Source organism: Sander lucioperca, chromosome 16 (genome assembly GCF_008315115.2).
Source record: "Sander lucioperca isolate FBNREF2018 chromosome 16, SLUC_FBN_1.2, whole genome shotgun sequence".
Taxonomy (NCBI): Eukaryota; Metazoa; Chordata; class Actinopteri; order Perciformes; family Percidae; genus Sander; species Sander lucioperca.
The window spans coordinates 31,855,231-31,868,444 of NC_050188.1; the positions used below are offsets into that span (position 1 = coordinate 31,855,231).

Genomic DNA, 13,214 nt, shown 5'->3' on the forward strand with positions numbered 1-13,214 from the left:
TGTGTAGCCTACCAAAGCCCGTCTACGTCTACCATATTAGAAATTCTTTGAGCCTACTCTTGCTAGCTTACTGAGAAGCAACATGTCTGTCAGGCTGACAGTAACTGACTAATAACTCCTGAAAATAATATCCATCACGCAAATGTATCTGTCTCTGCAGTCATCTCAACCATCGAATACAGCGACAGGAAAATAATACAGCTTTTTTTTTTTTCCTGTGAAGAAATGTGTCGCGGTGTTGGTGAATTCTTAAAAAAACAATGCACCACTAAATGTTGCGTTAAAGTGCGTTGTAACTCGCGCTACTGAGATTGTAACGAGTATAATATTACCGAAATTTAATTAGTAATGCGTTATATTACTGCGTTACAGCAAAAAGGAATACATTACTGTAATTGCGTTACTTTTGTAACGCGTTACTCCCAACACTGATGTTAACACATTGTTACACATAAACACACGTACATACATTCATCTCCATACATCCACTCCTAGGGTGTGGCAGCGATATGATGATATCAACCTTGAGATAACAGATATTTGTCAGCCAGTAGAGTTTTCTTCACTATTTCTAGTGAGAAAGTCATCCTTTGGTTCTCTGGTTGGATCAGATCACCGGGGGCAACGCTGCAAATCAGTCAACAACATCAGTCAGTCAGCAACATCAGTCAGCAACATCCAGAAACTATGCTGAGGAGATTAGACACCCGAAATGTCCCGTAGGTGTAAATGTTCTCTATCTGTGTTCTTCTGGTGAATATATAATCATCAGTTCAACATTTATTTTCCAGTTGTGTAAATAGTTAGTTTGTATATTTCTTTAAAACTGAAGATCTTGTTTTGATTCCAACCAGGCCGAAGTAAGAAATAATTTATGTCTTTGAGATTTTTCTTAATTAATCAGGAGTGCGTTGTTGTTTTTTGTTTTCGTAATATCTATCTTTTGATCTGTTTTGAAACATTATTATGTTTTAGTTTTAGCTGAGACAAAGGGTTGTGATGTTTTCAGCTTCTCAGCTCACTGATAGAAATGTAAATATTTCCTGCTATTTTGGGAGGAGGGACGTTTTCTGTCTTATTTTTTTAAACTTAAAGAAACAGCGATGCTCCAAGTCACTTCCTGTGTTGGGATATTTGATTTGATTTGATTGATATTTTATTCCTTTTGTACGTCTGTTTTGCTTTTCAATAAAGTCCTTAATATTACAAATCTTCTCTTTTTGTGATTCCACATGCTTACACATCTGTGACTGTAGCTACGATTATATGAATATTTTGGCTACATTTAGTTTGTTTCTGTCCTTTGTCCTGTAAACTTTATGATCTTTAGTTTATTGATATAAAGGAAAGGTGAATTGAATATGGATGACTCACAGCGTCTGAAATAGTTGTTTTAAAAAGAGGACCTTTACATTGGCAGCTTGTTTAGTTTTATTTTTATCATAATGAAAAAACAAAACCGATGGAATCGACAACAAAACCACTTTTTCCTGGTTTAAAAAACCAAAGTTGATGTTCTCCATGTTGTGATTATCAGCATCTTACTTTGATGACTTCAGTTTATCTCAGCAGCTACATTTGTGGTACGTTCCAGAGAAGGCTACACATGATTATATATCGACGTACTTTCATTTAAATTGTGTCTATTTTGTCATTTTTAAATCATTAATGTTCAGAAGACAAATCTTATTGGCACAACATAAGCTGTCTGTTACTAAATCTTTTAAAATACCAGCACAGCACACAGGAATGACAATTAAAAATAAGAGATCACCACCTATCTAGAGAGAACGTTTGTCTCAACATTGGGGGGGGGGGGGGACATATTATAACCGGGGTGTCTGGTGGTCGTCCCCCAGGAAATTTGGAGCATCAAACGCTTCATTTACTGCATTCTGGTGAACTTTTCTGCAACAAATTGTGCCTTTTCTTCATGCAAATGTCTTCATACATGGAAATATTATCATTATTATTATTCATTAAATAATCTGCTGGGTTGTTCAAAGCTTTCTGCATCTTCAGAACATTCCACGTGTTTTAGGATTTTTTTTATTTCTTAGAAATTTTGCACATCTTAACAACAAATATTTACTTGCCGCACCACTCTGTCATTTAATGACTCCATTAACCTGGCCTTTTCTGATTATTGGGGGGGTTGTAACCTTACACATGTTAGAGGACCTCGTTGAAACGGCGCATTTCTCTAAGTAAGTCTCTACGCTGTATTGATCTGAAGATATTATTTAAGACATAAAGTAGGCCTATGTATTGTTCTGTCGTATACGACAACATCGACTCTTTAACAAAGGGTAGAGGGGACAAAATCAATGAGGAAATACATTTGTCCATACACAGAAACACACATCTCTTCCATCATCAGTTCCTCACGTGAAGTTGAAGTAATATATCTGTTTGAAAGAAATGTAATTCCTGGATAGATTTCTAAAACCTTTTTTGATTTTGACCCCTGGCAGAAGTTGTTAAATGAGGACAGTGACTTTGTTTTTCATTTGGAGAAGAACAATGATTTCATCGGTAAATCTACAGAAGGCTGAGGAAGTCCTTCTTTTACAACATAATAAAGTAAGAAAAAGCTCTTGGAATGAGGCTTTAGAGAGAAAACATCAGTTCAGGGATGAATTTAAGACATGATGAGATCATGAAAACATGTTTTTTTCTTAATGAGAAAATAATGTACAGTTATTTTAGGAAAGATGGTCAAAAACAGGTCAGAGAACTTTTTAAAATGTAGTGAGACTTTCTATTATAACATTCAGAAGATATGGTTTAACCTTTGTGTTGTCTTCACCGTCGTCCCTGAACTTGTCATTCTGGGTCAAAATTGAAAAATGCGTTGTTTTTTTCTGACTTTTTTATGCTTTTTTTATGCTTTTGGCACTTTTTGAAACGTTTTTGTCCCTCTTTTCAACGTTTTTTTTTTTTAATTCTTGGCCAATAAACCTAATAAAATGATTATTATATACCTACCTATACCTATTTTTTTAGTTTGAAAAAAGCAGATATTATAAATTATTTTGACTAATAGAATAGTTAAGATCAGAGGATGTTGAGTGAATCACAGACTGGTTTATGTCAGAGTTTGGTCAGGATGCTGTTTTGAAACCATTTAAACATTTTTTTCAAATGCCATGACATAAAATAAAACAATCAAACTTCAATGGAAGTAATCATTAATCTTACCTGTGAAGAACATGGATGCATGGATGTATATGTTGTGTGGGCTCCATACAACGTACATGCATGCATCCAAATTATTTTGGGGCAATTTGGTTGTTAAGAAACTCCATCCATCCATCCATCCATCTTCGTCCGCTTATCCGGTAACGGGTCGCGGGGGTAGCAGCTCCAGCAGGGGACCCCAAACTTCCCTTTCCCGAGCCACATTAACCAACTCCGACTGGGGGATCCCGAGGCGTTCCCAGGCCAGGTTGGAGATATAATCCCTCCACCTAGTCCTGGGTCTTCCCCGAGGCCTCCTCCCAGCTGGACGTGCCTGGAACACCTCCCTAGGGAGGCGCCCAGGGGGCATCCTTACCAGATGCCCGAACCACCTCAACTGGCTCCTTTCGACGCGAAGGAGCAGCGGCTCTACTCCGAGCTCCTCACGGATGACTGAGCTTCTCACCCTATCTCTAAGGGAGACGCCAGCCACCCTCCTGAGGAAACCCATTTCGGCCGCTTGTACCCTGGATCTTGTTCTTTCGGTCATGACCCAGCCTTCATGACCATAGGTGAGGGTAGGAACAAAAACTGACCGGTAGATCGAGAGCTTTGCCTTCTGGCTCAGCTCTCTTTTCGTCACAACGGTGCGATAAATTGAATGTAATACCGCACCCGCTGCGCCGATTCTCCGACCAATCTCCCGCTCCATTGTCCCCTCACTCGCGAACAAGACCCCAAGGTACTTGAACTCCTTCACTTGGGGAAAGGACTCATTCCCTACCTGGAGAAGGCACTCCATCGGTTTCCTGCTGAGAACCATGGCCTCCGATTTAGAGGTGCTGATCCCCATCCCAGCCGCTTCACACTCGGCTGCGAACCGATCCAGTGAGTGCTGAAGGTCACAGGCCGATGATGCCATCAGGACCACATCATCCGCAAAAAGCAGCGATGAGATCCCCAGCTCACCGAACTGCAATCCCTCTCCACCCCGACTACGCCTCGATATCCTGTCCATAAATACTACAAACAGGATTGGTGACAAAGCGCAGCCCTGGCGGAGGCCAACCCTCACCTGAAACGAGTCCGACTTACTGCCGAGAACCCGGACACAGCTCTCGCTTTGGTCGTACAGAGATTGGATGGCCCTGAGAAGGGACCCCCTCACCCCATACTCCCGCAGCACCTCCCACAGTATCTCCCGGGGGACCCGGTCATACGCCTTCTCCAGATCCACAAAACACATGTAGACCGGTTGGGCATACTCCCAGGCTCCCTCCAGGATCCTTGCAAGAGTAAAGATCTGGTCCGTTGTTCCACGACCAGGACGGAATCCGCATTGTTCCTCTTCAACCTGAGGTTCGACTATCGACCGAACCCTCCTTTCCAGCACCTTGGAGTAGACTTTACCGGGGAGGCTGAGAAGTGTGATACCCCTGTAATTGGCACACACCCTCTGGTCCCCCTTTTTGAAAAGGGGAACCACCACCCCGGTCTGCCACTCCTTAGGCACCGTCCCCGACTTCCACGCAATGTTGAAGAGGCGTGTCAACCAAGACAACCCCTCCACACCCAGAGCTTTAAGCATTTCTGGACGGATCTCATCAATCCCTGGGGCTTTGCCACTGTGGAGTTGTTTAACTACCTCAGCAACTTCCACCAGGGAAATTGACGACAATCCCCCATCATCCTCCAGCTCTGCCTCTACCATAGAGGGCGTATTAGTCGGATTTAGGAGTTCCTCAAAGTGCTCCTTCCACCGCCCTATTACCTCCTCAGTTGAGGTCAACAGCGTCCCATCCTTACTGTACACAGCTTGGATGGTTCCCCGCTTCCCCCTCCTGAGGTGGCGAACGGTTTTCCAGAAGCACCTTGGTGCCGACCGAAAGTCCTTCTCCATGTCTTCTCCGAACTTCTCCCACACCCGCTGCTTTGCCTCTTTCACGGCAGAGGCTGCAGCCCTTCGGGCCCTTCGGTACCTTGCAACTGCCTCCGGAGTCCCCTGGGATAACATATCCCAGAAAGACTCCTTCTTCAGTCGGACGGCTTCCCTGACCACCGGTGTCCACCACTGTGTTCGTGGGTTGCCGCCCCTTGAGGCACCTAAGACCCTAAGACCACAGCTCCCCGCCGCAGCTTCAGCAATGGAAACTTTGAACATTGTCCACTCGGGTTCAATGCCCCCAGCCTCCACAGGGATGCACGAAAAGCTCCGCCGGAGGTGTGAGTTGAAAGTCTGTCGGACAGGGGCCTCCTCCAGACGTTCCCAGTTCACCCGCACTACCCGTTTGGGTTTACCAGGTCTGTCCAGAGTCTTCCCCCACCCTCTGACCCAACTCACCACCAGATGGTGATCAGTTGACAGCTCTGCCCCTCTCTTCACCCGAGTGTCCAAAACATACGGCCTCAGATCAGATGAAACGATTATAAAATCGATCATTGACCTTTGGCCTAGGGTGCTCTGGTACCAAGTACACTTATGAGCATCCCTATGTTCGAACATGGTGTTCGTTATAGACAATCCATGACTAGCACAGAAGTCCAACAACAAACAACCACTCTGGTTTAGATCAGGGAGGCCGTTCCTCCCAATCACGCCTCTCCATGTGTCTCCATCATTGCCCACGTGCGCGTTGAAGTCCCCCAGCAGAACTATGGAGTCCCCCACTGGAGCCCCATACAGGACTCCATTCAAGGTCTCCAAGAAGGCCGAATACTCCAAGCTCTTGTTTGGTGCATACGCACAAACAATAGTCAGAGTTTTCCCCCCCACAACCCGCAGGCGTAGGGAGGCGACCCTCTCGTCCACCGGGGTAAACTCCAACGTAGCGGCGCTCAGCCGGGGGCTTGTGAGTATCCCCACACCCGCCCGGCGCCTCACACCCTGGGCAACTCCGGAGAAGAAAAGAGTCCAACCCCTATCCAGGAGTATGGTTCCAGAACCGAGACTGTGCGTAGAGGTAAGCCCCACCAGATCCAACTGGTAGCGCTCCACCTCCCGCACAAGTTCCGGTTCCTTCCCCCACAGAGAGGTGACGTTCCACGTCCCCAGAGCCAGCGTCTGCTGCCCGGGTCTGGTCCGTTGAGGCCCCTGACCTTCACTGCCACCCATGTGGCAGCGCACCCGACCCCAGCGGTTCCTCCCACAGGTGGTGGGCCCATGGGTTGGAGAGAGAGGTGCCACGTAGCTTTTTCGGGCTGTGCCCGGCCGGGCTCCGTGGCAAACCCGGCCACCAGGCGCTCGCTGACGGGCCCTCCATCTGGGCCTGGCTCCAGACGGGGGCCCCGGGCTTCCTCCGGGCAGGGTCACATCATCTCTACCTCGTTTTTTCATAGGGTTTTTGAACCATTCTTTGTCTGGCCCCTCACCTGAGACCACTTTGCCTTGGGAGACCCTACCAGGAGCACGAAGCTCCAGGCAACACAGCCCTCAGGTTCATAGGGACACACAAACCTCTCCACCACGATAAGGTGATGGTTCCCGGAGAAGCTAAGAAACTCATATTTCTGATATAAAAAACTTTGAAAACGGGTCAAATTTGACCCGAGGACAACACAAGAGTTAACATAAAACAGTGGTGATCAGAAATATTTGACACAAGGAGAGCTTCTCAAGGGGTTGGATATTCATCATTTCATCAGTTGTGTTTTAATGTTACACTTAAACATTTAAAGTCCACAAAACCTCTGAGCCAACACTGGACACCATGGTGGAGTTCCTCTCTACCAGTCCTCCTGATGCTGCTGTGTCTCTGTGTCCTGTCCTGTCCCCTGGACACCATGGTGGAGTTCCTCTCTACCAGTCCTCCTGATGCTGCTGTGTCTCTGTGTCCTGTCCTGTCCACTGGACACCATGGTGGAGTTCCTCTCTACCAGTCCTCCTGATGCTGCTGTGTCTCTGTGTCCTGTCCTGTCCCCTGGACACCATGGTGGAGTTCCTCTCTACCAGTCCTCCTGATGCTGCTGTGTCTCTGTGTCCTGTCCTGTCCACTGGACACCATGGTGGAGTTCCTCTCTACCAGTCCTCCTGATGCTGCTGTGTCTCTGTGTCCTGTCCTGTCCCCTGGACACCATGGTGGAGTTCCTCTCTACCAGTCCTCCTGATGCTGCTGTGTCTCTGTGTCCTGTCCTGTCATCAACAGCACTAATAAACTCTCTGTAATGGTGGAGAGATCATCTGCAGTCTGTGCAGCTGGCTGAGTCTTTAGAACAAGGTTTTATTCACAAGAAGCTGTTTTTATGTGATGAACTGAAATGACACCAGTCAGACATCATGTGTAAATAAAATATAAAGAGGAAAATAATTGTCTAATGTAGAGTTGTAAAATATTTATTTAAATTTATGTCTGATTTTGTCCGTTTTCTTTGGTGTGTGTGTGTGTGTGTGTGTGTGTGTGTGTGTGTGGGGGGGGGGGGGGGGGTTATTAAGGACATTACTGTATCGAGTGAAACATCCAACATGTTTACTACAATTTGCACGGCTTGAGTCAAATATGGCTGCAACTCCCCCTCCTCGGCCTGAGCCTCGTGGAATTTGAGGATTATTATGACTGGGAGGAGTGGCTTCATTTAGACTAACATATTCTTCATGGCCCAGCCAGGTTTCGGTAAGACAGAATAGATCAATTTGATTATCTGATATCAGATCGTTTACCAATATTGCTTTAGAAGACAGAGATCTAATATTTAATAGTCCACATTTGATTCTCCTATTCTGTTCTATCGTTGCAGTGGTTGTTTTAATTCCAATTAGGTTGTTAAGTCTAGCACCTTGTTGGTTTACGTTTGATTTAACCGATCTCAGTCAGGGGACAGACACCGTGGTTATGGGATTATGAATGGGTGGCTGCTCCAAAGGAAGCACAGAAGAGAGTGTAGCGCTGCACCTCTGATTACTGATATTATTGATTATAACTGGAATGATATAGCTGGTCTGTGGGTTAGCAGAGTTATTTGTAAAAGAGTGAGTTAAAATTGTCAATAAAACCTATCTTGTGAATGCTGCATGTAAGCTGGAGCCAGGTGTTAAGGTTGAGTAGTCTGCTAAAAAAAAGACGACACTGTATGAATTAAGGTGACACATTTTCTTTTTTTTTCACTATTTATGTTATGTAAGCTATGTGGATCGCAATACACTAAACAAAAACAATGAAGTTCCGCATGTCTCCCCATCCTCTTACACAGGCTGAAATAACATCATTTTACTTTCTCTCAGTGGGTCAGCTCACCGAGTAACAAGTGACGTTGATGCTCAGTCTAAATTCCCATTGGCCAGATGAAGGTTGATGACAGCGCTCCTGGTTTTATCCTCAGTTGACCCTGGTGCTCGAGCTGGAAGGGCGGTGTCTGTTTCTCTGGATAAACAAACATAGAAGTTGCTAATAAGTCTATCAAATGTTCAGAAGTGACAGCTCACAATGAAGACCTGGCTTGTTCTGCTCCTCCTGGGACTCATGGTACAAGACGCCGCAGCAAGTCAGTTAAGACCCTTTTTTTTTAAGTTGGTTGAATGTAAAATAAAAAATGCTTATTGTCTTTATTAACTGTATTTATGAGTTTAAGGTTATTGTGATAGTCGTTGATGTTTAGTTATAGGACTTCCTTGCAGATTATAGAAATGTTAAGTAACCAAACCATTATCATAGATCATGTTAGTATAGGCTGTATCCTGTCTGTTTTTTTTAACTTTTAGATCTTATTTCGAACATTATTTTATAATATTAAGAGCATTAAGACCGAAACTGTCTGATGGATATTAATGTTAAAACACGCAGCACTTTGAGCAGGGGCGGTTCTACATTGAATTACACCCAGGGCGAGACCCCCTTCGAGCGCCCCCCCCCCAACAACATAAGTGAAAGAGAAAATTATATTTCTCAATTGCACAAATCCTTCATTTGAAAAACACACTTAAGAGAATATTGTTATTTAACTATTGCAATTACAACAGGAAACACACTTTTTAAGGTGAACAGTCTCCACAATGAACACAATTCTGCACAAAATATGACAGTATAGGTTATCAGAACTTAAAATAAATATACACATAAATGTGCCAACAATATATACAATAATAAAAAATATATATATATATATATATATATATATATATATATATATATATATATATATATATTATTTTTTTATTTTTTTATCATTTCAAGAGGCTTTGTGCTTTAATTTGAAGGTCTATCATGAGTTTTTGTCTGTCTAAGCAGATAGAAAAGCTACAATTCTCGTTAAGAAAGTTTGCATGATGTGCAACGTTTATATAGGCTACTAATGCAATCATACAGTAAAGCATGCCTACGTCTTTTATTCTTCATTAATTTGACAACACATGCGCAGCATTCAGCAAACACGCTGCAAATACCACAACACAACCAAATATATAAACGCACTGCAAATAAAAAACGATGCAAAAAGAAAAGCACACAAACCCCGAAAACAAATGCAACAAAAAAAATGCTGCAGATCCAGATTACACAACGGAAGTTCTCCAGACCTCTAGAGGGAGCAGCTAGTGGAACAGCTGGATTTTCGACCCCAACTTACAAACTCGACACACTTCTTTTTAGTTTCTAGGTTTTCTGCAGTGAAAAATATGTTATGGTCAGGCTGCAGGTATCAGACAGCTTTTCCGAACTGAGGTAAGTCACGTAGCGCCCTCTGGGTAGTGTAGTTTATGTAACGTTCATAAGGGTCAATCTCTCTGACACTGACGCTTTCTCTGTCAGTGGTAGAGTACCGGCTACATGCGAGAAGTAGCGGTACGCAAGAAAAAGTGCAGGTACGCTGGGCGCTGACACACAGAGATGATTAACGGCCGTCGGACCGTCTGGCGAGGTCGGTGACTCGAGTCTGTTCGGTGTGTCCCGTGCCGTCGCCCGTCCTAGGAGTCGTCGGCCTTCATTTGTGCCGACCCAACATGTTCAGTCGGAGACAGGGCAGTCGGGGCTCACCCGGAAATGGCGAGTGGATGAGCCGCTCAAAATCTGACGAAGACCTCGGGGACCCGACTGATCTGTCCGACTGCCTTTTCTGCCGACGGTCTGCCGTCTGGTTGGTGTGTAAGCACCTTAAGAGTAAAATGTAGAAGTGCCGGTACTGCGAACCGGTGAGTACCGGCCCACTTCAAGCACTGTCAAGATTTATAAAAAGGGACTGGGTAAGATATTTTCCTTTTTTTGTTAGTTGTTTTAAAAAAAAAATAATACTCAAACATTTGAAATCCACAGACCCTCTGACAACAACATCAACAAAATGAAATTATTATGAAAAAGCAGTTTTATCTATACATTCTTTTTTGCATTTATTGACTGCACAGCAGAGATTATTAGGATGTCTTGAATGTATAGTTGTTTTTGATTCTGTGTGCAGAAAAAATACATTGATCAGTGATTTAAACAACTGTATTATAGAAACTGACATTATTACATTCATATTTTCTTACAGTGGTTCACTCTCTGAAGTATTTCTACACTGCGTCTTCTGGAGTCCCAAACTTCCCAGAGTTTGTGGCTGTTGGATTGGTTGATGACGTTCAGATAAGTCACTATGACAGTAACACCAAGAGAGAAGAACCTAAACAGGACTGGATGAGCAAAGTCACAGAAGATGATCCTCAGTACTGGCAGAGGCAGACTGAGAACTCTGTGAGTGACCAGCAGGTCTTCAAAGTCAACATTGAAATTGTAAAGCAGCGCTTCAACCAAACTGGAGGTTTGTTTATGTTTTGATTTCTACTGATAAAATGTTGTTTTATATTAAGGAGAGTTTCCGTTGTCCGGTAATTACCGGTCATTGGCCGGAAACAAATTCTGAGGACTGAAAATTTGAATAGTCTCCGGTCAGAATGACCGGTGGAAATAATTCCCTCTGCACAATTTGAATTGTGTTAAAATAGGCTACAGTGATTCTCATATATTTTGTTCTATTGAACAATCATGTTTTATTGATTTAAAGAAAATAGATGTAGACTGTAGTGTATATGGTAAAGGAAAAAATGTCGCACTTTCGCACTGATTGAATGCAGTAGACTGCTGTAGGTTTACAAACTACAAACGGCATCAAGCAAGCGGGAAAGTCAAAGGCCAAGCCATGGGGAAACAGGGAAATATCGCAAATTACTTTATAAAACCAAGCAGCAGCCGGTCTAACGTCTGTTACAATGAAGAAGATGACTTTTACTCTGAAGAGACGGCTGATGTGGTATCCGTGGCTCCAGCAGAAAAGGAAAGAAAAACGCGGGCGTTCAGGCCGGACAAGAGAGAGAAGTTCCCCTGGGTGAGGTGCGATCTTGTAGAGGGAGAGGAGAGAATGTTTTGCAGTCAGTGCAAAAGGTCTGGGAGGAAAAATGGCTTTACTCGGGGTCGACCAATATGAGACTATTGAGTCTCACAGAGCACAATAAATGCAGCGATCACATTTCGGCAGCCAACATTAAACCGCTGCAAACAGCTATGAAAGACCAATGTGACAAAGCCGTCGACGCATCAAAAAGGAAGCTATGTTCTCAGAAGAAAGTTGTTTTTCACATGGCCAAAAATGACATTCCATGTAACCAGTATACGGGGATGACAGAGCTACTGAGAGCCATCCAGGGCCCAGATTTCGCCACATCTGAAGGACTTTACCAGCACAGTGACTCCATCTGTGAAATGAAAATGGCTCTAGAGGACGTGGTGTTGAAGCAGTTAGATGACAAGATTTGAGAGAGTGATTTCATCGGAATCATCACTGACGAGACTGTCAAGACATTGGTTGTGTTAATAAAGTTGTACTTCCCAGTGACCAATCAAAGAACGTGCTGTTAGGCAGACACGTATCATAACAGGAAGAGTTCAAGAGGAAAGAAAGAAAACGTTTGATGTATGTTACGGAGACGTTGACAATGAAACAATAAAGAAAGCCGAGTTAAGGGCAAATAAACTGTATTCGCCAGCAGCATTATTTGACATGGTGTCAGAAGTGTTCTAAAACGGAACCGACGTGATGGCAAAGTTTAAACCACCGGAGAACTTCAACTTTGGAAAGCCGGGTGAATGGCCTGCGTGGAGACAGAGGTTCACACGATTCAGGTCGGCAACAAAGTTAAGCTATGAAGACGGTGACGTTCAGGTTAGCACGCTCATCTATGCTATGGGCAATGAAGCCGAAAATATGTTAAAAACATTCGTCTTCACGGAGGAGGAAGACGAGAACCATTATGAAACGGTGCTCGCGAAGTTTGATGAATACTTCGTACCGAAGAGGAACACAATACACGAGAGAGCGTGTTTCCACCAGAGACAACAGAAGCCAGGCGAAATGGCTGAGATGTTCATACGGGCCCTGCATGAATTGAGTGAAAACTGTGACTTTGGCGAAAAGAAAAACGAACACATTAGAGACAGACTGGTTGTGGGAATCCGTGACAAAGAACTGTCCAGACGAATGCAATTAACGTCTGACCTCACTCTAGAAAAAGCAGTGATAATGGTGAGGCAAGCGGAAGAAATAGCACAACAGATAACCCAACAAGAGCAGCAAGCACAGCTCACCGTGCAAGAAGTGAAACACAGGCACCCGATAAAGAAAGAATGGAAAAAACCGCAGATGAAAGAGGGGAGCGTTGGACAGCACTGCTCAGGGGTTTCCAAGTGCCGTCGATGCGGGAAAGAAAAACACAAAATCCCAACCAAATGCCCAGCATTAGAGTCGGAATGCAGAAAATGTGGAAAAAAAGGCCATTGGGAGAGAAATTGTTTTTCTAAGTTAGTGAGGGAAGTCACTCACAACAAGGAAGAAGAGGAAAGCTTCTACCTAGGCGCAGTAAGTAAGACAAAGCAAAGTAGTGTTGAACAGTGGACTGAAGAGATTTGTATAGGACACACTCCGGTCAGATTTAGAATCGACACAGGAGCAGATGTCACTGTAATGAACGTGAAAACATTTAGAGCTCTTAAGCCTGAAAGAAAGCTTGAGGCGCCTGATGGACCTTTAGATAGCCCGGGCGGGGCACTGGACATAATGGGCCAGTTCACTGCTAGCGC

General features: G+C 44.1%; 2 protein-coding genes and 1 long non-coding RNA gene across 7 annotated transcripts in view; 2 read left to right on the forward strand and 1 right to left on the reverse strand.

Annotated features, from left to right (window-relative positions):
- The window catches only part of LOC116046339, a 68,200-nt gene that overhangs the window by 38,631 nt on the left and 16,355 nt on the right, over positions 1–13,214 (forward strand). The window lies entirely within an intron of this gene.
- Positions 1–13,214, forward strand: part of LOC116039732 (major histocompatibility complex class I-related gene protein-like) — a 112,765-nt gene that overhangs the window by 13,711 nt on the left and 85,840 nt on the right. Inside the window, exon 1 of one of the 4 annotated variants that reach the window (XM_035992792.1) lies at positions 8,434–8,655. The exons of 2 other annotated variants lie outside the window; for them this stretch is intronic. In XM_035992792.1, the coding sequence (XP_035848685.1) occupies positions 8,598–8,655 (58 nt within the window). In that variant the 5' untranslated portion in view covers positions 8,434–8,597. Of the gene's footprint in view, positions 1–8,433; positions 8,656–13,214 lie in introns of those variants that run through there. One more of the 4 variants, XM_035992789.1, reaches the window with a different exon arrangement.
- LOC116046349 overlaps positions 1–13,214 on the reverse strand; it is a 50,725-nt gene that overhangs the window by 4,129 nt on the left and 33,382 nt on the right. The gene's annotated exons all lie outside the window — the stretch shown is intronic.